General features: G+C 36.7%; 3 protein-coding genes across 3 annotated transcripts; 1 reads left to right on the forward strand and 2 right to left on the reverse strand.

The window, feature by feature from the left end:
• Positions 1 to 929: 929 nt before the first annotated feature.
• On the reverse strand, positions 930 to 8,564 carry LOC116016469 (putative GTP diphosphokinase RSH1, chloroplastic). The gene is made up of 24 exons (XM_031256739.1): positions 8,140 to 8,564; positions 7,861 to 8,051; positions 7,010 to 7,189; positions 6,708 to 6,773; positions 6,389 to 6,481; positions 6,187 to 6,318; positions 6,009 to 6,110; positions 5,854 to 5,931; positions 5,707 to 5,778; positions 5,081 to 5,188; positions 4,816 to 4,913; positions 4,349 to 4,409; positions 4,193 to 4,255; positions 3,918 to 3,974; positions 3,713 to 3,814; positions 3,436 to 3,594; positions 3,177 to 3,308; positions 3,011 to 3,097; positions 2,866 to 2,937; positions 2,607 to 2,693; positions 2,039 to 2,492; positions 1,693 to 1,754; positions 1,406 to 1,474; positions 930 to 1,327 (listed from the first exon to the last, which is right to left on the reverse strand). Exons 1-24 carry the CDS (start codon positions 8,162 to 8,164, stop codon positions 1,223 to 1,225), a joined length of 2,655 nt encoding a protein of 884 aa, XP_031112599.1. The 5' UTR covers positions 8,165 to 8,564; the 3' UTR covers positions 930 to 1,222.
• Positions 8,565 to 9,589: 1,025 nt separating this feature from the next.
• LOC116017759 (exopolygalacturonase clone GBGE184-like) lies at positions 9,590 to 12,505 on the reverse strand. Its single transcript, XM_031258387.1, has 5 exons — positions 12,301 to 12,505; positions 11,368 to 11,682; positions 10,924 to 11,213; positions 10,371 to 10,590; positions 9,590 to 10,249 (listed from the first exon to the last, which is right to left on the reverse strand). Exons 1-5 carry the CDS (start codon positions 12,433 to 12,435, stop codon positions 10,016 to 10,018), a joined length of 1,194 nt encoding a protein of 397 aa, XP_031114247.1. The 5' UTR covers positions 12,436 to 12,505; the 3' UTR covers positions 9,590 to 10,015.
• Positions 12,506 to 15,525: 3,020 nt separating this feature from the next.
• Positions 15,526 to 21,853, forward strand: LOC116017109 (sucrose synthase 2). The gene is made up of 15 exons (XM_031257639.1): positions 15,526 to 15,755; positions 15,903 to 16,035; positions 16,375 to 16,526; positions 16,621 to 16,813; positions 18,032 to 18,150; positions 18,252 to 18,468; positions 18,636 to 18,731; positions 18,837 to 19,010; positions 19,253 to 19,369; positions 19,506 to 19,672; positions 19,850 to 20,074; positions 20,510 to 20,831; positions 20,931 to 21,175; positions 21,261 to 21,399; positions 21,488 to 21,853. The coding sequence occupies exons 1-15, from the start codon at positions 15,658 to 15,660 to the stop codon at positions 21,524 to 21,526; spliced, it is 2,436 nt and encodes an 811-aa protein (XP_031113499.1). The 5' UTR covers positions 15,526 to 15,657; the 3' UTR covers positions 21,527 to 21,853.
• The last annotated feature ends 253 nt before the right edge of the window (positions 21,854 to 22,106 follow it).

Consider the following 22,106-nt stretch of genomic DNA (forward strand, 5'->3'; position numbering starts at 1 on the left):
TGTTTAACATTTTACTAAATTAAATCTCATGAGTAATCAAATGTTACTTAAATAGGTCAATCCATTACCATTTTCTATTTGCGAATTGTCAAATTTAGGGGTAAAGTTGTTTTTTCTTCCATTTGTAATTGAAGTCAAGAGTTATAACAACACATGCTACCATGAGAATGTAATTGACCTGAGAATGTGCCCCTCACCCCTCTACTGTACAACCCGTTCTCTCATCCATCATATGCCCCCTCACCCATCTGTCGTATGCCTCCTTCACCCCTTCGTCGTATGCCTCTTCACTCCTCCGCCATTGGTTGACCCCTAGGCAGTCTGCTATAATCATGGTAGCATGTGATGCTATCACTCTTACTTCAATTACGACTAGAGGAAAAAAAAAAAAAAAACACCCCTAAGTTTGACGCTTCACAAACAAAAATAGTAAACAAATGACCTATTTAAGTAACATTTTATTACTCAAGAGATTTGATTTTTTTAAACAAATGATCTAATTAAGTAAATGTTAATAGTCGAGTAACCCCAACTAATATTTTGATTATTCAAGGTATTTAATTTGGTAAAATTTTAAACAGAGACCTAATAAAATAAACGACAATAATCAAGAACATCAACTGGTATTAACTCTATTTTTAATAGGCAATACTGGTTCTTATTACATTAGATACATGCGAATTAACTTGCATGTATCAACTCTCTTTAAGACCTAAATGTACAGGAATAGCTTGACAACTACAAAGTCAAAGATTTGATTGGATAAAATTACTCAACAATAAAATTATGGCCCCACCACACTCCTTGGTAGGACGATGAGAAATCCAAGTGTACTTTATGCCGTGAACTTTAGTACATTCTGAATTAGTACTATTTCACAAAAATGATCTGTAGGAAAGTAAATTAACCTGTCACCAACACTTTTACAGTGATGAATTAGAGTAAGCTGTCTCAAACTCTGTTATTTTTATTTGTCCCTTGCAAAATGGCCTTTACAAGTATACCTCATCACCAATATTCTTTGTTTATATACACTAGCCTTACTCCAGATTAGCCCGGGTTGGCTGTTGGTTTAATTGTCAACTGTTAGAAAATTTCATGAGAACTAGAAGCTAATTAACCCAGAAATGAACAAAAGATGAACAATTTTGCGGTCAAAACTTTGCACCCGGCAGCCACCACGGGATGTACACTAACATTCTAGAACACCATGGGATGTACACTAACATTCTAGAAAATGATTGTTCGCCACTGATTCTGGCCAGCTGCAACCCGTGGACCAACCCAAAACACCGAGGATAAGATCCACTTTGGAACATGCAGTCACCTGTAGGAAAATGTATGTTCCTTGTTACATTTTCTGCTAAATATGAACAGTCATACAGATGCATTTTGAATACCATACCAAATTATCCAAGCTTGCTTCAACATGAAATAGCATGACGGCCATTCCTTTCCCCCTGTCAATCTCCGCCTGGAACAAGTAGTTTAGCCATGATCATTCAGAACAAACAATTAAAAAAAAAAGAGAGTACTGCCGCAATTGTTAGAGCCTAGTCCAGATGGGAATGTAGGCTGGAGATGATTCAATCAATGAATGTGTAAAACAATGATCATAACATTAAGGGGAAGGAATTGGCGACCCTTATGGGACAAAATTTACACAATAATACTTCATATATATAGACTCACCACACATGAACATATTGTGACGCTTACAGCTGCCAATGTTGTTGTCACATCAGCCATCATGCCTATTAATCACATTGTACAAAAAATATTAGTCACCATCAGGGATGAACCATTATAAACATATATGCATTCATGCAAGTGGATTGCCATTATTGTTTCCCAGTATATACATTTAACATTTTAAAAGGAAGAACACTCAAAGTTCTGGTTATAGAAACATTCTTAATGAAGCACTTAAACCAATAAATTATTTCAACAGTTATGACAGTCACTGCAGAAAATGAGTCAATATGCCAAAATAGTATCTGAAATATGCAATAAATGGAAAGATAGCTTAAACTATAACCTCTTCGGTCTAGGCAGACTACACACAACCACTGTATGGAATGCCCTTCAAGGTTGTTCCAAGATGAAACCTTGTTGGCGAGCCAGTTCTCCAATCCAGGGAACACTTCACGGTACATAGGAATGTTAGCACAAATTGTCCTGCCAACGCCATTCCCCTGTGATAAAGTCTCTCCTTCAGCCTTCAAACTCACATGCTGCAGATGCTTACTGTGTTTACCATTCACCTTGGGGATCTGGATGCTACTACTATTAAATTGAAACATATCTTCTTCACTCATCGTTGCAGATGACATTTTCACAACATTCTTTAGAATTTTCTCCCAAGTGTGTTTAGTACCCTTAGAAGAATCAAATACTTCTGTTTCACTATCATCACCAGATTCAGCAGCAAATTCGTTCACTGATTCTGCAGTTATTTCAGTTGCTGATAGAGCAGCTTGCTCTCTTAAAAACTGAAGATGAAGAGAACATTGGACTAGATAAGTATGAGGTATTGTTTATTAGATGCAAAATGAAATAAATTCTCAATTCTCAAATCTGGAGGGATGGGAGAAAAAAAAAATTACTTTCATAATCTTGTGCCTGGCACTACGTGTTTTTGCATGCTGCAACCACTGTTTATGTCTTTGAAAAGCAGATTTGTTGGAGAGGCCCTGACAAATGAGGGGATTTGGATATTTTATTAGTAACCAGAATACCAGATGCGTATTTACACTAGTAAAATTCTACTTTATCTCTCCTTTCGGAGTTTCTTTTTCTCTCTTCTTTTGGAGTGGGAGGGGGAAGCTGGTGTGAGAATAAGAGAAAAAATACTAAGCAACTAACACTGTAGGTAATGATCTCGACAACTTCAGCATTGGCCAGCACATGCACCGGAGAGACAATATTACCATTCACCTACAGATAGTGAATCACCCAAATGACATTTTGACTCACAATGATACTTACAAATTAGTAGAAATGATCAAACCTTTGCAGCCACCATTTTGTTGCCAATTTCAGTGTGTATCATATATGCATAATCAATTACAGTAGCCCCCTTAGGAAGATTTTTAATCTGTAAAGAGAATATTTATTCCATTAAAAGAAAACAACATACAAAATTATACCTATTTTAAAAAATATAGAATCTTTACCTCTCCCCTGGGTGTAAAGACAAAGACACGACTGCCTAGAAGATCTCTTGTAACAGTGTCCACAAATTCCCTAGAGGTCATGTTCCCAACAAACTCCTCTTGCCACTCTCTAATTGCATTGAGCCAGCCAATCTGATTAAAAGAACTATGAAATATTATTAACAATTTTTAAAGGGCACAGACTCCAAACCAATGCTCTAAAGAAGAAAAGACATTAGATAATAAGATTAGAGTTTTACAAAGACAAGTAATACAGTACCCTAAGAGCAACATTGGCATTATTGAGACAGACTGTCTTCCCATGGCCACGGGAAGAACCGTTATGAATAGCATGTCCAATTACACCATTAAGACCTTTCCCGCTATAATGTGCAGCAATGCCCCTCTCTGCTATTAGGTCCATCTCTTCAGTTCTTATCTGAAAATCAATACATAAAGACAGAATAACTTAAGCTAAAATGACAATCCAATGAACACTAGTGCCTGTGATTAAGGGTGCATAAAGGAACAAAACTCCGGTATAGACCTAAGACTACCTGAACCTCCAACCGCAACATGCTTTCATAAAGAAATGGAATCACTGTTGTATGCAGGCTCTGATAGCCATTAGGCTTCGGGGTAGCAATGTAGTCTTTCACCTGTTAAAGGAAAGGTAATAAATATACTAATATAAACATAAAAAATCTTTGATAAATCAAAGGGGGAAAACAAGAGGGTGGAGAAGGTCATGCGACTACGTACAGCTCGAGGTATAGGTGTCCAGATTCCATGCACAAGTCCAAGTACATGGTAGCATATCTAGAGAAAACAACTTTATGAGAAAGCTATTATCTAAAGCATATAAGGTAAAAATAAGCAACCTGCTAGGCAATGTCAAAACAAAAGAACAGTGCTATCCAAACTTTTATCCTATTTCCTGAACATATACTTTTTTATATTCTCAGATAAAGAGCAGTGCCAAAGTCAAACAGAAGGCTCAACTCAAACCCAAGGTAGCATGTTTCTCGGGGTAATACCTGCTGTGCATTGCAAAGTGGCCCTACTCCAGCACAAGGTTTTGGTTTTATAACAACACGAATCTGATAATCCAAAAATACAGAAGTCTCAGAAACAATTAAACACGATGCAATTTCTTCAATCAACTACTCGTAGTCCCAATATCAAGAAAAAACCTGTGCAATCTGGTTGACTTCATTTATTGAACTCTTAGATTTGAGAACAGCTCTGTAGATGCTGCATGCAAATAACAACATGAAGTCAATAGATTTTTTTTTTGTTAAACATTGATGGTCAACGTGAGAGCATATAAGATTTCCAGAATCTCTTGATGTTCTCCACGACCACAAGCACTATGATATTCTTAGGATGAAAGCAGCTGATCCAGTGGATATTTCTCGTTTCAAAGGAAACAGTATGCTTTATGATGGAGAAGAAGTGGAAAGTTTGAGAAAACTGATCAGACTAAAACTTTTACTTATCCATCCCTTGTTTCCAATAGTGTCCATAGAAAAATAAAAGATTTACCCTAGTGCCACTGGGGGTATTGGACTATTGGCTTTAAGTAATCCATTAAAGAAGAAAATAAGAGAAAAGAACATATGCAGATCAAAGAAATAGGAAGGTAGGGACCCAGGATCACCTGTAAGGCTCTTTGCATACTGATCGGACCTCAGTGTTCACTAACATGAGACCAAGGAATTGATCATCCTCAATTTTCTTTGTCAATATTCTTTTTGCCTAAAACAATGAAAAGGCACCATGAGAGTCAAGAAACAAAAGAAGGCAATGCAAAATGCAGACGATGTGCTAGAGTTGCCGCAATTCATTGATGCGAAACAGCAGAGTGATGTCTGATAACTAACTGCCACGGCATTGTTCCAATCCAGTAGGGTAAGGAGCTTTACCTCTAAGAGTTCTTTTTCATGATCTTTATAGAGTTCTGAAATTCTCCTCTGGACCTTGGCATAATCTTGGGCATTTGTGTACATGAATGCTAAATTTTCAAGTTCAGACTGCAATAAATAAACTAAATTAGGCATTTAAATCTACAAAATAGAGTAGAAGAGATTAGTTATGAAATGCCTATCAATGATTTCCAACAAGAACCACCACTCAAGCCAAAATGAATTAAAATCATTGTTTGGAGCCATTAAGTAACTCAATCATCACTGGTGGGACAGGGGGAAGGGAAAAAAAAAAAAAGAAGAAGAAGAAGAAGAATGCCCTAGTAGCACAAATAGCAAGTAACGAATTCATTTAGCAAAGAGAGATAACTACATGTAAAAGTAAAACCAAGGGAAAGGCTCTGAAATGCAATGCAAGGTCAACCTCCACTAAAAAAGAATGTAATTAAATGGGTCATAAATGATCTTAAAAGTCAAGGATTATTCACGTGTGACAATATTATGATTGAAATCTTAATCGACATTTAAGGGAAATAAACAACTGTAGAAATTTAGTGAAAAATATAAGATTATTAAGCATGTCATAGTGAAATAGCAAAACTATGTAGTTGTGTGACAAGAGGCACCTTAATTTGGTACATCCCAAGCAATTTTGCCAGAGGAGCAAAAATCTGCAGTGTCTCTTTAGCAATGCTGGACTGCATGCAAAAGGTAACACACATTATAAATCAGAAGTCAAAAGAAACCAAAAGAAAACCAAACTTAAACCACACCTGCTTATGGGGAGGCATATGTGAAAGAGTACGCATGTTGTGTAATCTATCAGCCAATTTGACAATTATAACACGGACCTGAAAGTTGCAATTTTTAGTCACCAATAACAATTGAGTATGCATGAATCCAGATACAAATGGTTTCATCACATTACCTCCTCAGTCATTGACAGAAACATCTGCCGAAGGTCATCAGCTTTGACATCTTGAGTAGAGTGGTTTTCATCCTTATACTTGATCTTTCCAAGTTTGGATACCTTACATCACCAAACAGAATGATATAACATACTCAAAAAAATTTAAATTAATAACACACCAAACAGAGTGATATACCTTGGTTTCCCCTTCTACAATGTGGCGAACAGTAACACCAAATTCCTGCTCTATTCTTTCAAAAGTAACAACATTTGTATCTTCTACTGTATCATGCAAGAGTCCAGCAGCAATTGATTCCCAGTCTAGTTCCTATGAAAGGCATTCAAAATCAGTTAAAATCTCCTCTGAAAAGGGTGCTCCTAGAATATTTATAGCTTACAAGTTCTCCAAGAATTTGTGCTACTGCAACTGGGTGTATGATGAAGGGCTCTCCACTGCGACGCTTTTGACCATCATGTGCCTCAAAAGCTAACTGTAAAGCAACAGGCAGTAATATTCAATCTATTGGTTATTGAGCCATGCTAATAAGTTGTGAAGCATCACTCCAGTTGCAAGGAAAACATAGAGAAAGGAATGTGCCAGAACCCACATTGAGGAAAGGTAAGAAACATAATTAGCACGAGTGGATGGAAGTGTGCTAAGAGAAGATTGTAAAATACCTAAGAACATAGAATTGCATGTGGGCCATAAAAACTTACATTCAAGGCATTTTGGACCAATTCCAACTCCTTAGGTGAAAGATATGAGATAGAAGGTTGAAGATCCTGAGAAAGTTTAAGGTATTAGTTACCCGGCCCAACTTTCAGGCACTTGCTGCACCATAACTTCTAAAATATGCTCATTCAGAAAATGTTCCAGATCAGCACACCAAAGACAGAAGGCATAATTAACCTAGGTTGTTCAGTGTAGTTATACAGTTCAATCAATACATCACTCTACTCCAGAGTTTGTGACCTGACAACAATTTAAACTATAGGACATTAACACTAGCATCACATACCTCCCACAAGCTTTCAGGAGATATTTCCTCATAAGGTTTTGGGGAAAAAGATGAAGAGCAACGTAATTTCCATTTGCAACTATCTGAATGAATCAACCTTGAGCTTAGAAGTGTGTGTGGATGAACAATTCCAGGATCTTCACCAGGATTCCACCCTCCTATATCATGGGCATTACATCTCTGACACAAGTAAAATATTGAAAGATCAAACTTTATAGTCAATTAGTCATATATCCCCTCCTAACAATTAAACAAATAATTAAAAACTTCCCTGGACAATTAAGATTAACTCTTCAAAAAGTCAAAGACTGGCAGCATAAACACTTGATTATTCAATAAAAAGTAGTTTAAACAAAGTTTGATAAGATTAGCATCAATTACAGAACATGTGTAGCAAGCAATCATATTTGCAAAACATCAATCTTTTTTTCGTACTTATCAATGGCAGGAAGGAGATTGTCCCTCCAAAGTTACCAAGCAAAATACATCTATGGCTGCATGAATTTAATGCCTAGTGCATATGAAGAATTTTCACTTGCATAAGAAAGGACCGTACCAAATCCTTAGATAATTAATGGAGCCAAACAAGGCGATGGAAACCCTCACTCATATAGAATACTGACATAGAACTCCAAATTCATAACAAGCTTAAAATTTTAAATCACTTTAAAATTGTAATCATCCTAAACAAATACAGCCTCAATGCCAAAGGCAAACCATACCATACCGTAAACGTATCAACTAATCAGCTTGCTTTCACACTAAATAAGTCGTGAAAGAACAAAGATATACTCTATCAGAAAAAGAATCCACATTCAATTTGGTGAATTAGCCAGGAACTAGAAACTTACACATCTAACGCTACTTCGTCTTCCAGCTCGTCCATACGAACCAGACCAGAACTGAGGAGGATGAGCGGTACTGGCGAGTAATCCAGTCAATGCCCTCGGAGCCTTCGACGCACAAGGCAGCACACTACAGTTCAGCCTTCCACTCACAACGCCATTCCAGAACTTACAGATATTAACACATTCCACGGAAACTGCCAAAATTCAACAAAAACGTCAACTGAAAATCAAAACCTACGAAATTCTGAATCCGCAAAACAACAACTGAAAATCAACACTCACCTGACATTGATGAAGCAGACGTCATACCTACATCGAAGCATCGGTACTCAGAGTAATCATCGAACGGACCTCCAGAGCAGATACAACAACAACAACAAACAACTCCGCGGAATTCGAACAAAGCGGAGCTACACAATTACAGGACATACATATACGTAAAGCTCTGTGCGGCGAAGAGGCAGTGGAGGGAGTGAGACAGCCGGAGAATTGAGATTATCGGAATCAAAAGATTCGCATTCGGGAGGAGAAACGCGTTTGTTGGGAGAAAAAGATTGCAGAACAGAAAAATTAGGGCGTGAAGCCACTCAAGAAACGAGGATAAGCAGAGTGAAGAGTTAGTGGAGAGCGAGGGAGAGATTGAATGGAGATAATCTAGAGAGAGAGGAGAGAGACGGAAATGAAATAAGTATCCAAATGTCGCCCCGGCCACATAAAAGCCGCATGGTAAAGATATTTTTGTAATTTGTTGCCCATTTGGTTCGTGTGTAGGTGGATTTCAAATTGATCTGTACCCGGCCCGCATACCGCATCCAAAGAAGGGCATTTCTTTTCTGTTCTTTTTTTTTTTTTTAAATAATAACTCGTCTTTCTTGATTTTGTCAGATTATATATTGAATCACATTAATTCACTCTCTATATCCAATTATACAGTTTGTGCATAAAAGTTCATCCCAAATATCAACCCAAATGTTTGTGACAATAATTGAATATTACAATGTCATTAGAAACAAGTCTTAAATGAGATTTCTCATCAATTAGATTAATATCGTAGGGCATAAGGTCATTTATTGTTGCTAGTACCACACCACTATGCAAATTTTTCAACCATTTCTCACCATCACGCAATACAGTCAACCTCATTTTACAAGTCAAACAATACTTAGTGCGTTCATATGATGTAACTGTCTTTTCCTTTTCAAGGTAATCCTGGTTTTCTGGTGAACTTAATGACCAAGTTAAATGCCAACAAATAAAGAAGAATTGACTCATCATCTATTAAGTCATGACTCGACTCGTAATATTCACTTCATTGCTACACGTGTATTCATACTTTTTAACAATTAGGTAGTTGTGATTTCCAAAACCTCTGTCTATACATTACATTTGTATTCATTATATTATACTTAATAATTACGAAACTCTCCAACAAATTAAACAGTATCAAAAATCTATGCATAGTCAATCAAAGCACTTTAATAATCATGTTATTTCTTTATATATATGAAATGATAATAAAGAGAAAAAGTCTTTGAATTAAGACTCACAAACACCTTATACTTGGCCTAATATGTTGCAAATATTGAATTGAATCTTAATAATTTTATAATAAAATAATAAATCCAATTTACAGATTGAGTATTAATTAAGATAGAGATTATATAAATGCAAAACATCAAAGTAATCAATGATGTGAATGTGAATATATAAAGTAAAAAAAACGACTAGCATATCAAAAGTAATAAAAAGAAAATTTGATAATGAATTAAAAAATTGGAATGATGACAAATTTTTTTTTAAACTACATAACCTATACTGAACCAAAAACTGAAAATTTCCTGTGGTTCAGTTTTAGTCTATAGAGGGTCCATTACTTACACCCCTAACATAATTGCAAAAAATCCTGTCAACTGTATAATGAATTGAAAAAAAAAAAATTATTAATACGGAGAATACATTCGAACTTTAATTTCGAGGCCGGGATTGAAGCGTTATGGTTATGTTAAGGATATGATCGAGCATTGCACGTTGCTGATCGACGATCCAAGAACTAACGTTGGTGATGATCGATACGTGTTCATGTTTGGTTTCCTCGTTAGGTTCTGCCTGGAGCCGACCGGATTAGATGTTGTTGTAACGCCGTTATTGCATTGTGCGATTAACGACGGCAACTGGCGAGGCTCACTTTGCCCTTGAAGATTGGCTTGACATTGACGCACGAAGTCGGAAGAAGCCCGCGGGCGCTAGAACTCGGCCTAATGTTAATGTTGGCAAATTCAATGCCTTCACAGGGATTGGATTCGCTGCATGTCAGCATAACTGCATTTTTACTTGACGAGATCGTTCCCCTTATGTTCTTGAAATGAACATCTCGGATCTTCACGTTCGATGGCTGCACGTACGATATGCGATTAATTCAAACAAAACCCTATGGCTGGATAGGATGCCAATTTAAAAAAAACATACAAAACATCTATCAAATGCATGTTATTCTTAAAAACTTATATTATTACCTGTATTTTGTTCTTGGAATTGTAGTCTTGATCGATGATGATTGGCCTTTTAACATTCTTCAAGATTAAATTCTCAAAAATAATGTTAGACACTTGGAGCTTGGGTGATGCCCGATAAGTTTTGATTCTTGCGCCATTTGTTGTGCCTGTTAGCGTGCAATTACTCACTCTCACTCCTTTCACGGACTTTTCATCTGACCGTTTGCCGATGCTTCCAATACTGTCACAAAAATATTGATTTAATTTCATGAACGAATACCAAAATTAGTGTTGTAAAAATTAGCATAGGTAATCGACACAATTTCAACCCTAGACATCTTTTAGTCAGCCTACCAACTAACCGATCGACTAGGCGTCAAGTTGGACACCTAACTGGGTCGAGTCGACATCAGTCAACTCGATAGAGTTTTTTTTTTTTTTCTTTACTCACTATTTATTTTCTATATTCCTTTAGACAGGCATAGTGCCTAGAGCGTTGACTAGCACCTAGCCTCTCCTGCAACATTGACTAAAACATTATAATAGAAACTTAACGGGGAATGCACTGGCTGACCTGATGCCATGTCCGGGGCCACAATTGATCCCGGAGACAATAACGTTGCTATTTCCATCACCGATGGATACGCAGTCGTCGCCCGTCTGGATAACGGAGTTGGTAACCTTAATGTTGGTGGTCTCGCTGATATGTAGGCCGTCAGTGTTGGGGCTGTTCCCTGGCGCGGTTATGCGGATATTGGAAACGTTGATCCCCGAGCTATCCGTTACCTTCAGGTGGAAACCTTTGCTGTTCACAAAGTTGAGATGGTGCAGGGCAGAATTCCGCACGCTTTGGAACACCAGAGACTGCACAAATTAAAACCACACATTAAATACTGCATCGTAATAGAGTCATTACCTAAATGAAAAAAAAAAAAAAAACCACACGCATCATATATACGTTGATGTCAAGTTTATTAATTAACGCAAGGCAATGATGACTAGGTACTAGGTAGCTTACAACAGGGAGAAGAGGGGCGTTCTGAATTTTTTCGCCGGCGTCAAATTTCCAGACAGCCTCGCCACGACCATTGATAGTTCCACCGCCGGTGACCACCACGTTATCCACATGTTCGAACATGATCCAGTAGAAGGAAGTGTAGGCGCTGAGGTCATTGTCCGCTATAAGAGTTCCCTGAATTTCAACGGTCATGCGCTTAGAAGCGGTGCAGGGTCCCTGGAAGACCGTTTCTCCTGTTTTGAACTTCCCTCGGGGAATTAGAAGCTTCGCCGGCCCCGGTGAATGGCAAGCTTTATTCCATGCCCTCATCATTGCCTGCATTACAAATCCAACCATTATATTATATATTGCATGAAAAAGAAAAAAGAAAACTACCATTAATCTTTTACGTACCCGAACATCAAATACAAACTCATATATATAGAGAGTCAAGTTCTCATGCTGACGGTGGACAGTGTTTTCTGTACGGAAGTACACATAAATGCACCACAAAGTGTTCAAAAATGCACCATTAGGTGTGATGTGGTGCATTTTACTATGATCCGAAATATTGTGTTGTGCATTTATACATACCTAATTGTGCAATCCGCACAAGCCGATAAGCCCAGACCTCATTTGAACCTATATATATATATATATACTCAAGTTTCCATTTTGACAGTGGACAATGTTTCATGTGTGGACGTACGCATAAATGCACTACAAAGTGTTCGAAAATGCACCATGAGATGTAATGCATATGTGTTGTGCGTTTCTAAACATTATGTTGTTCATTTATGCATACCTAATTGTGCAATCCTTACCGATCGTGGAGCCCATACCTCACTTGAACCAGTAATATATATATATATATATATATATATATATATATATATATATATATATATATATGATTATATTCAATGTAACGGGTATTAATTAGTAATAGCATACCATTGTGGAATCTCCTTTGCCATTGGGTTTAGCCCCAAACTTGGTCACGTCAATGACAGTCTCGGCAAGGCCACGGCCGATTGGGATCAAGGTGGTACATACGAGGAACAACAGAAGTCCAACCTTGATGGCCATGTGGGTGGCCTTTCGAGAAAGGATTGACGACGACGGTTGTTACGTTTTAGGCTATGAAGAATCCGATGATGGGCATGTACTGATGAATACACGTGATCGATCATTCTCTTGCCTTTTTATACGACGGTTAGGTGGCTTCAATTTGCTGTTGCTTGCATGCTTTTCTGTTAGCGATCTTTAAGGATACAACGTTGTTTTAGCCAACAAAAAAGGCAACTCTGTGAGGTTGTATCAATTAATTAAGGCCGTGGAAAATCTCGTGTGATGTAATATGTACGAGTTTCATGCATGCATATTGGTAAATGTTAACTTGGACAAATCTGAGTCAAATCATTGAAGAAATTAGGAATTGTTGCTTCAAAAAGGAAAGAATCTCATATGTAGCATCAACCAATACCCTAACATGGTTTTTTTTGTTTTTTGTTTTTTTTTTAACTTCATTACCTTTCATTGATTTTAATTTTTAGATAATCACTTGTAAACCATTCTCAAAACTGTGAACTTATCATTTATAGTTGTTAATATCAAAATTATAAAAGATAATATCCCTAATTTGTTCTTGTTGATGATACGACTTACACATTCAATGAAGACTAATCAACATAAGCAATTGCAATTAATAAAATTATAGCTAAGGAAAATGTAATAAGAACGTAATAAAATTATGACATAGACTAGGTTTGACATACATATCTTAAAAACTAATTTAAATATGCAAGTTTAAAGGCTAGCTATTGTTTTAAGCTCGGTATGTTTTATTACACATAACCTATAACAAATTTCAAACACATTACAAGTTCTTTTTAAGTAATTATATTATAGTACTTGATTTAAAATAATAAAATATATCCTACAAATCATGCACGATTACCTTTGCAAACATATGAAAGTAATATCTTAAATCCGAACACAAATCAATCCAATTGTTCCTTTCATCGTTATACCGTAGATCGGGTATTGTGCACCCCGTAAGGAGATGAGTTTTGCGTATTTTAGACAATCGTTCTGTGTATTCTAGGCAATCATTTTATGTATTATAGGCAACCGTTCTGTGTATTCATGTTAGTAACACATGTTGTGATGTGTTTGTGCATTCGAATGTTAGGATACACAGAATATTAACACAAAATACACAGAACTCATCCTCCTAACACTCGAATATATAAACACATCACAACATATGTTACTAACATGAATATACAGAATGGTGGCCTATAATACACAGAATATTAACACAAAATACATAGAAATCATCATCCTAAACATTCGAATACACAAACAAATCACAATCTGTGTTACTAACATAAATACACAGAACGATTGTCTAAAATACACAAAATAATTGCCTAGAATACATAAAATTCATCTACTTAAGACACCCTGGTCCACGATATAAATTGCCTTAAAAATAGATAAAGATCGTTCCAAGATCTTGGACTGAGATGGGCCTGGAGTTGGGTCGAAATCGAATGTAAAACTGCTAGTAATTAACCCATTAATTCTTATCCACTTTCCATATATGATGGGACAGCAGAACTCTAGAGGCATCCAGAGTCCGAGACGCAATAAATAAAAAGAACACAAATAAAAGAAGAAACAAAAAAAAAAAAAGAAAAAAGAAAAAAGAGGAGAAACACAATGAATTCAACATTAGACACCGCTGCCTACACGTGGATGTGTTTTTTGTTTTTTAATTTGAGACAATTTTAAACAGCCATGCATCGAATGATTATAAATTCGTAAGAGTTTTCACTGTTTTTTTTTTTTTTTTTTTTTTTTTTTAAAAAGGTTGGGTTCAACAGCAAAACTGAGCGTGGTATGATTGACAACGATTTTGTTCACCATCACTTCGTAGTGGATAAGATTAAGGAAAATGTTCAGCGGATTAAATTTCCCGCAAAAGCGATGATAATATTAACTATCGTTGAAAATTGTAATGGACCTAGACAAACCACTTAGGTTGAGACCCATCATTAGATCACCAATATCCAATCTATTATATATATTTAATAATGAGTATTATTCTAACTATAAAGTCTATATTGATAAAGAGCTTTTTTTTTTTTTTTTTTGGTATTTGTTCATAGCTACTTTCTCAAGCTAATGAAGCACCAAGAGTCAACAGTTGACTCCACTGAAACTCGAACCCACTCCCATCATCCATGTAGGAGTGTTAATCGGAACACCGGATGCCACTAGACCACAAGGTCTTTGGCAAAGCTTGAAAAGACTTGAACATAGACCAATTATGTATTAAAATGATTATAAATTTTTCATAATTAATACAAGATTTATGCAAAATTGAAAATAAAACGTTTATTGTTGTTGATTATTTTATGCTCCTTATAATTTGTTTTAGTTAATAATAGTCATGATTATTCAAACTCTATATTTCTTTTTTTTTTTTTTAATATAACTTATATTACCGGACTGTATATTAGATCCATCATCCATGAAGTCATGAATTGGTTTTTAAACCCAATAAAAATGTAAATCAAATTATACCATTTTATGCTCAATGAACATAATTTCCAACTCCAAATCAAATTAGTGAAGCTTATTTGAATATTGTATATAATGAAATTTAAAAATTTTAAAAGTGTAATTTCATAACCACTAGATCATTGCGGTAGGATTGCAACTTGCAAGCATGATATTTAAGGCAAATTATTCTAAGGTAAGCTCGAGCTTAAATATACATAATTTACCTTTTAAAGATCCACAATTTATAATGATCATGTATTGTATTTATAGATTTTTAAAATTTAAAAACACAATTTATATTTTAAAAATTTACAATATCAATACTAAAAAAATACACAATTTAGAATTAAACTCCACCTTGGTCCATGATATAACAATTGGATATTCAATTATATTCAGTGTGCGTAATAAAATGTCACAAAAAAAGCTAAAATCCAACCGCAAAATAATCAGCGGCTGACACGAATACAATGGGCGCGAGGCACTGTCGTGTCTGCGTACGAAATTTGCATGCTTTAAGTGGGACCCCACGTAATTGTTAACACTATTGTCTCCCACTGACTCGCTGAGTCATGCATAAGGCCATAACTCGATCAGTAAACCGCCACCCTCCCGCGATCTATATCAATCATCAACTCACTGCAAAAGCACCCCAAAATTCAAAGAAATAAATTCCCGCAAACGATCCGAGTGCTGAGTCAATTTTGTGAATAGAAGAGGAATCGCTGGAGAATCTCGATGTCGGGTCATAAGCTCGGGAGGATACCTAGTATGAGGGAGAGAGTGGAGGGCACTCTCTCAGCTCACAGAAATGAACTCGTTGCTCTTCTCTCTAGGTATATGAATTTAATCATTTTTTTTTGGTATAGAGGAAATTCTCAGAAAAGGTTTAAATTATATTGGAATTTTGAGTTACTGATAAACTTTATGACTAAACCATGCAAAGTTTGTAACATTTTGTTGATTTTTTTTTTCCTTGGAAGATTTGTGGCACAGGGGAAGGGGATATTGCAACCGCACAGCCTGATCGACGAGCTTAACAACGTTAGCTGCAATGAAACTGCAGGTGTGAAGCTCAGTGATGGTCCCTTCAGTGAAGTCTTGAAATCTGCTCAGGTTTAATTTCCTTGGCCTTCTGATTTTTCCCCGAATTGCATATATAATAAATCTTTTGGGTGGCTGGAAGCATTTATTGAGACATGGTAGGATGAATTCATGCGACTTGTTAGTAGTAACTTAGTAAGTGATCAAGACATTGGCCGAGCACATAAAACTCATTACCTAAACGAATGATTATAAAACAGGAAAATTTGACCCTTTTTTTAGTTTCTTTGCTATTTGAGCAACACAATATTGTTCTTAATCTGCTAGTTCTTTTCATGCCATAACAAGTCCAGCCTTTCTATATTTAGCCAAGTGATAAGTTTTACATAAGTTTTTCATTGTTGTCACCAGGAAGCCATAGTGCTCCCCCCCTTTGTTGCTTTAGCTATCCGTCCGAGGCCAGGCGTTTGGGAGTTTGTGCGCGTCAATGTGTATGAACTGAGTGTTGATGAATTGACAATTTCTGAGTACCTCGGTTTCAAGGAAGAACTTGCTGATGGGCAGTAAGTGCTTCTTCTATACTGTGTTATTCTTTGGTCTCCCACTTAATGAGAAACTTTTGAAATTCATTCTTGGTTGTTTTTGTCTGTGTGCAAGGAAATGTGGGCAGTTCATCCTTGAGCTTGATTTTGAGCCGTTCAATGTATCAATTCCACGACCCACCAGATCATCCTCAATTGGAAATGGGGTTATATTCCTCAACCGGCATCTCTCTTCAATCATGTTCCGCAACAAAGAGTCTTTGGAGCCTTTACTTGATTTCCTTAGAGTACACAGACACAAAGGGCATGTAAGTTTTGTAGGATGAAATTCCACTTTGCATATATCTATGACTTCATTTCTGTGTACAACATTTTCAAAATTTCCTGAGAAATCTTGCATTAAAGAACTAATTTGACTATTCCATTAGTCACATGACGAAAAGCCAAGTCCAGAGGTCACTGGAGTTGGAGTGCTCAGTTTGTAGTAGAATTTTTGTTAGCGAATTGTCTAAAGTAATGAGTTTGGTATGCTCTTAGTTTCCAAATTAGAATCCCTGCAGAATATGGTAGTTTAGGAAGTTTGTTATGACAGGTTTAATACTAATCCCCTGCTTCTCCCTGTCTAAGTTTGGTATTCTCTGTTTCTCATAGTTTCCATATTAGAATCCCTGCAGCATATGGTAGTTTAGAGAATTTTTATGACTGGTCTAATGCAATTCCCTGCATTTTTGTCTTTCTGAAGGTTTCTTTCTTGTGAGGTAATTATTAAAATCATTGGTCAACAAGGACCTAGAAATTTATAATTTCATTGTAAGCTCAGCAGTCTTTCTTTATGGCTGAATTGTTGAAGGTAGTTTCTTACATATTATGTGTTTAAAATATTTAGTGTAGAGATTCCATTAGTTATCTTTCTCTTATCTTTGGTGAGATTCCAAGGTTATCCTTCTCTTACTTTCTTTAGTTATCATTTCTTCTTTGTGCACTTTCCAGAATTCCTGAATGCTTTTATTAATTGTCAATGCTTTTTAGTTTAAATAGCTTGCTGGAGTTGGAATGCTTTGACTTTCCAAGTAGGAGCCTTGCAGAGTGTTTGTGTTTGTGTGTGTGTGTGTGTGTGTGCGTGTGTGTGTTGTGAGGTGGGGGGTCAGGCTTTTATGAGTTCAGAAATCCTTGGTCAACAAGTAATTAAAACCTGAGCCAGCCTCATCAATCTTCTAATGTAGTGGAATCATAATGTAGTCTTTCACATATTCAGAGAGACTCGATTAGTTTTTAAGTTAAGCTTTCCTCTTGGATTTGATCTTCAACAAATGCCATTTCTTTTCTCTTCTCTCTCTTTATGTTTAGAGGGTGGGGGATATTGAAATTTGAAAAGCATCTACATGTATTCTGTATTCCATACCTTAGCCAAGATACTGTTTGACAATGTGAATCTGGTTGAGAATCCAGTTAAACTGTTTTCTTGGATTAGAAGTTTTGAGATGTTAGCATTTCATATCTGCTAAATTATGTGACTTATCATGAAGGCTCTTATGCTGAATGACCGGATAACAAAGATCTCTCGTCTTGAATCCTCATTGGCTAAGGCAGACGATTATCTTTCAAAGCTTCCACCAGATGCACCATATTCAGAGTTTGAATATGCGTGAGTGTTTTTAGTAAATGAGCAATATATTTTCATGGTCTCTACATCTAATGAACAAAGCAAGGTGCTGTAATTTAATGTATAAAACTATGCTCATGCAGATTGCAAGAAATGGGTTTCGAGAGAGGTTGGGGTGATACTGCTGGACGGGTTAAAGACATGATGCACCTGCTTTCCGACATCCTTCAGGCTCCTGATCCATCAACCTTAGAAAAATTTCTTGGTAGAATTCCTATGGTGTTCAATGTTGTCATTTTGTCAGTTCATGGATACTTTGGGCAAGCAAATGTGTTGGGGTTGCCTGACACAGGTGGCCAGGTAACAACTTATAAATACAATATTTTTTTTTTGAAAGTTATAAATACAATTTTTATAACCCTCTTTTTTCTCTTCTCCCAACTAGAATGTAGCATGATCCTCCTTTTCTTATGATATTTGGTTTATTTAGTGCATGGTTCATGTCTGTGGTAATTGTTGATGCGTAGGTTGTATATATACTGGATCAAGTGCGTGCCCTGGAAACTGAGATGCTTCAAAGAATAAAGCAGCAAGGACTTAATATTACGCCTAGAATACTTATTGTAAGTAATATATCGTTTTAGACTGATTTTACATTGTCTTGACATGTGTATCATGTGTGCTTTCTGATTGGAGATTTGATATTCTTTCCCCTGCTCATAAAAAAGGTCACTCGATTGATACCTGATGCAAAAGGCACTTCTTGCAACCAGCGGTTGGAGAGAGTGAGTGGAACTGAACATTCACACATTTTGAGGATTCCTTTTCGAAGTGATAATGGGGTTCTTCGCAAATGGATATCAAGGTTTGATGTGTGGCCTTATCTGGAGAGATATACTGAGGTGGGATTGCACTAATTGTTGGTTTTTTGGTGACTACATTTCGTTTCTTAATGGAACTTTTTTGTTTCCTTCGGATGGCCATTCTTAGTTCCTAGTGTTTCGACTAGTATATATGTTGGGAAAGAGTTCAAGCTGTAAATTTAGGAACATTCAGACATTTGTTTCACTATAGGTAGTTCAGTGTTGAGGCTATGGAATATTGAGTCGTGTTTGTTGATATTCCTTATTGTCTTTTCTATTAGGATGCTGCAAGTGAAATTGCCGCTGAGCTGCAAGGAAAACCGGACCTGATCATTGGAAATTACAGTGATGGAAATCTAGTTGCATCCTTATTATCACATAAGCTCGGGGTTACACAGGTTGATTGTTAACTTTATGTTTTCGGTTCTTCCTTGCAATACTAAAGCCTTTAGATTATCTGCTGATGGGCTTTTAACCCTTCTTTTTCTTTCCTTTCTAATTTTTTCATCGGTCTTTTTGGACACTTTCTTCCAGTGCACTATTGCACATGCATTGGAGAAAACAAAATATCCAGACTCTGATATATATTGGAAAAAGTTTGAGGACAAATACCACTTCTCATGTCAATTTACTGCTGATTTACTGGCGATGAATCATTCGGATTTTATAATTACCAGCACATACCAGGAGATTGCTGGAACGTAAGTTTCTTTTCATGTTACGTGTATACACTATTCATATCACTTCAATTGTATGGTTCAGTTTGATATATGGTGGATTAAAAATGAAATGGTTGAATATTTTTTCTTTATTGAAATTTTTTTAACACATTGATTGGCTTACTCATTCTGGAAGCCCCGTTGATTTCACTATTTCAGGAAGAACACTGTCGGTCAGTATGAGAGCCATACCTCTTTCACCTTGCCAGGCTTATACAGAGTTGTTCATGGGATTGATGTTTTTGATCCTAAATTCAATATTGTTTCTCCGGGAGCGGATGATTCTATTTACTTCTCGTACTCTGAGAAGGAGAAGAGGCTGACATCTTTGCATGGCTCAATTGAACAGTTGATATATGATACCGAGCAGAACGATGAGCACATGTATGCACGCATTTATTTTTCATTTCTGTTACCATTTCTAGCCATCATCTGCATTAACTCGAGAACAAGTTTATTATAAGCATAGGTGAAGGTTGAGTTTCTGCAAAACCTGTGGGGCTCACAGGTTCATAGAGGGAAAAAAAATTAGAGGAAGATAAAAATGAACAACCACATTTTTCAATGTTGTTGCATGTTTCTGTGTTTGAGTACCCTCGTATTTCTGCTTTTTAAAACTTCTCTCTATACATTTAAAGCTACGGTTGATTTAAATGCATTAATTTTTAGAAAGATTTTATGGTATTGAGCATATAAATTTATTCTAGACATTAATTAATGATGCATATTAGTTCAAGCATAGACCTAAACAAAGAAGGAAAGATATAGAGGGGGCGGGATTGGTATGCATTTGCTGACTGATTCTTGATTCATCTGCAGCGGTACACTGAGCGATCCATCGAAGCCTCTAATTTTCTCCATGGCAAGACTTGACCGAGTTAAAAACATCACGGGACTAGTAGAGTGCTATGCTAAGAATGCAAAGCTGAGAGAATTGGCAAACCTTGTTGTGGTGGCTGGCTACAATGATGTGAAGAAGTCGAGTGACCGGGAAGAAATAGCTGAAATTGAAAAGATGCACGCTCTTATGAAGCAATACAATCTGGATGGGCAGTTGAGGTGGATTTCCGCCCAAACAAACCGCGCACGAAATGGTGAACTTTACAGATACATAGCTGACAAGAGAGGCATCTTTGTTCAGGTATGAAGTTTCAAATCACTCTTTTATTCGTTTAGATGATAATGCAGTGGATGAACTATCAAAATTACCAATTAATAGTGTTATTGTTCTTCGTTATAGCCTGCATTTTACGAAGCTTTTGGGCTGACGGTGGTGGAATCCATGACTTGTGGTCTTCCAACATTTGCAACTAGCCACGGTGGCCCCATGGAGATTATCGAAGATGGTATATCAGGCTTCCATATTGATCCTTATCATCCCGACGAGGCTGCTGAACTCATGGCAAACTTCTTTCAAAAATGTAAAGAAAATCCCGAGTACTGGGCAAAAATCTCTGATGCAGGTCTTAAGAGGATACAAGAAAGGTCTGTTTGTAGTAGCAAAGAATATACATTCCATCCTTGATCTCTATTATATGGTATCACAAATAGCATTCTTATATTCTTCCAGGTATACATGGAAAATTTACTCTGAGAGGCTGATGACTTTAGCTGGAGTTTATGGCTTCTGGAAGTATGTCTCGAAGCTCGAGAGGCGCGAGACTAGACGCTACCTAGAGATGTTCTACATTCTCAAATACCGCGAACTGGTAAGTTCTCGTCTCTTCATTTCCTCGTTCTCTATAAGTACTCAATCAAAAGCTAGCTAGGAGCTAAGCGTCGCCTACTTGCTTTTAGGTGAAATCCGTCCCCTTGGCCATTGAAGATGCAGAATGAAACTTCAAAACTAGTGTTGTATATATATGCAGTTCCAAATAAATGATGCATATGAAATATATAATCCATCCTCTCCCAATTTCGAGCTCGTTTCGGTGACAAACTTGGTTGAATGAGATGCAGCATAGTAGTGTCTTATCCATCGTCCCCCCTGGTTATATGGCCATGAATATGTTCATATGAAGAATAATGTGTGTTCTCCTGTGTATTTGCAGTTCTTGTTTCCTTCCAAATAAAATGGACTTTAATTAACTGTATCAACTGTCACAGGTTTATCTTCTTGAAACCTGACCTTATAATCTGAGATAATATGTTTATGTTTCCAAATTACGAGATTATGTCGTACTATATTTGTTACTTCTGACTAAAGCATTGCACTGCCGCGTCAGACCCCCAACAGTTGCGCATAAACAGCCTTTTGACCACGTGACAAGCAGAGCCACAATTCTCACCCTCCTCACGTGACATTCGCCATTGCCAACGGTCAAAACCTTGGGCCCCTCACCCAACGGTAACATATATTTTATTGTGCCAGAGTAAATATAAAACCACACTCGTCCAAGAACCAAGTTCGAGTTTC

Source organism: Ipomoea triloba, chromosome 4 (genome assembly GCF_003576645.1).
Source record: "Ipomoea triloba cultivar NCNSP0323 chromosome 4, ASM357664v1".
In the NCBI taxonomy this organism is placed as follows: Eukaryota; Viridiplantae; Streptophyta; class Magnoliopsida; order Solanales; family Convolvulaceae; genus Ipomoea; species Ipomoea triloba.

What these genes read in the sequence shown, in the direction of transcription:
- LOC116016469 (XM_031256739.1), bottom strand. Translation starts at nt 8,164, where the DNA reads ATGACGTCTGCTTCATCAATGTCAG. An exon ending in TTGTAGAAGGGGAAACCAAG is followed by an intron (nt 6,111 to 6,186) that starts GTATATCACTCT and finishes TGGTGATGTAAG; the next exon opens with GTATCCAAACTTGGAAAGAT. An exon ending in CCAGGCACAAGATTATGAAA is followed by an intron (nt 2,493 to 2,606) that starts GTAATTTTTTTT and finishes CTTCATCTTCAG; the next exon opens with TTTTTAAGAGAGCAAGCTGC.
- LOC116017109 (XM_031257639.1), top strand. Translation starts at nt 15,658, where the DNA reads ATGTCGGGTCATAAGCTCGGGAGGATACCTAGTATGAGGGAGAGAGTG. An exon ending in AAGTCTTGAAATCTGCTCAG is followed by an intron (nt 16,036 to 16,374) that starts GTTTAATTTCCT and finishes TGTTGTCACCAG; the next exon opens with GAAGCCATAGTGCTCCCCCC. An exon ending in TTCTCAAATACCGCGAACTG is followed by an intron (nt 21,400 to 21,487) that starts GTAAGTTCTCGT and finishes ACTTGCTTTTAG; the next exon opens with GTGAAATCCGTCCCCTTGGC.
- LOC116017759 (XM_031258387.1), bottom strand. Translation starts at nt 12,435, where the DNA reads ATGGCCATCAAGGTTGGACTTCTGTTGTTCCTCGTATGTACCACCTTG. An exon ending in GGCCCCGGACATGGCATCAG is followed by an intron (nt 10,591 to 10,923) that starts GTCAGCCAGTGC and finishes TTTTTGTGACAG; the next exon opens with TATTGGAAGCATCGGCAAAC. An exon ending in ATTCCAAGAACAAAATACAG is followed by an intron (nt 10,250 to 10,370) that starts GTAATAATATAA and finishes TCGTACGTGCAG; the next exon opens with CCATCGAACGTGAAGATCCG.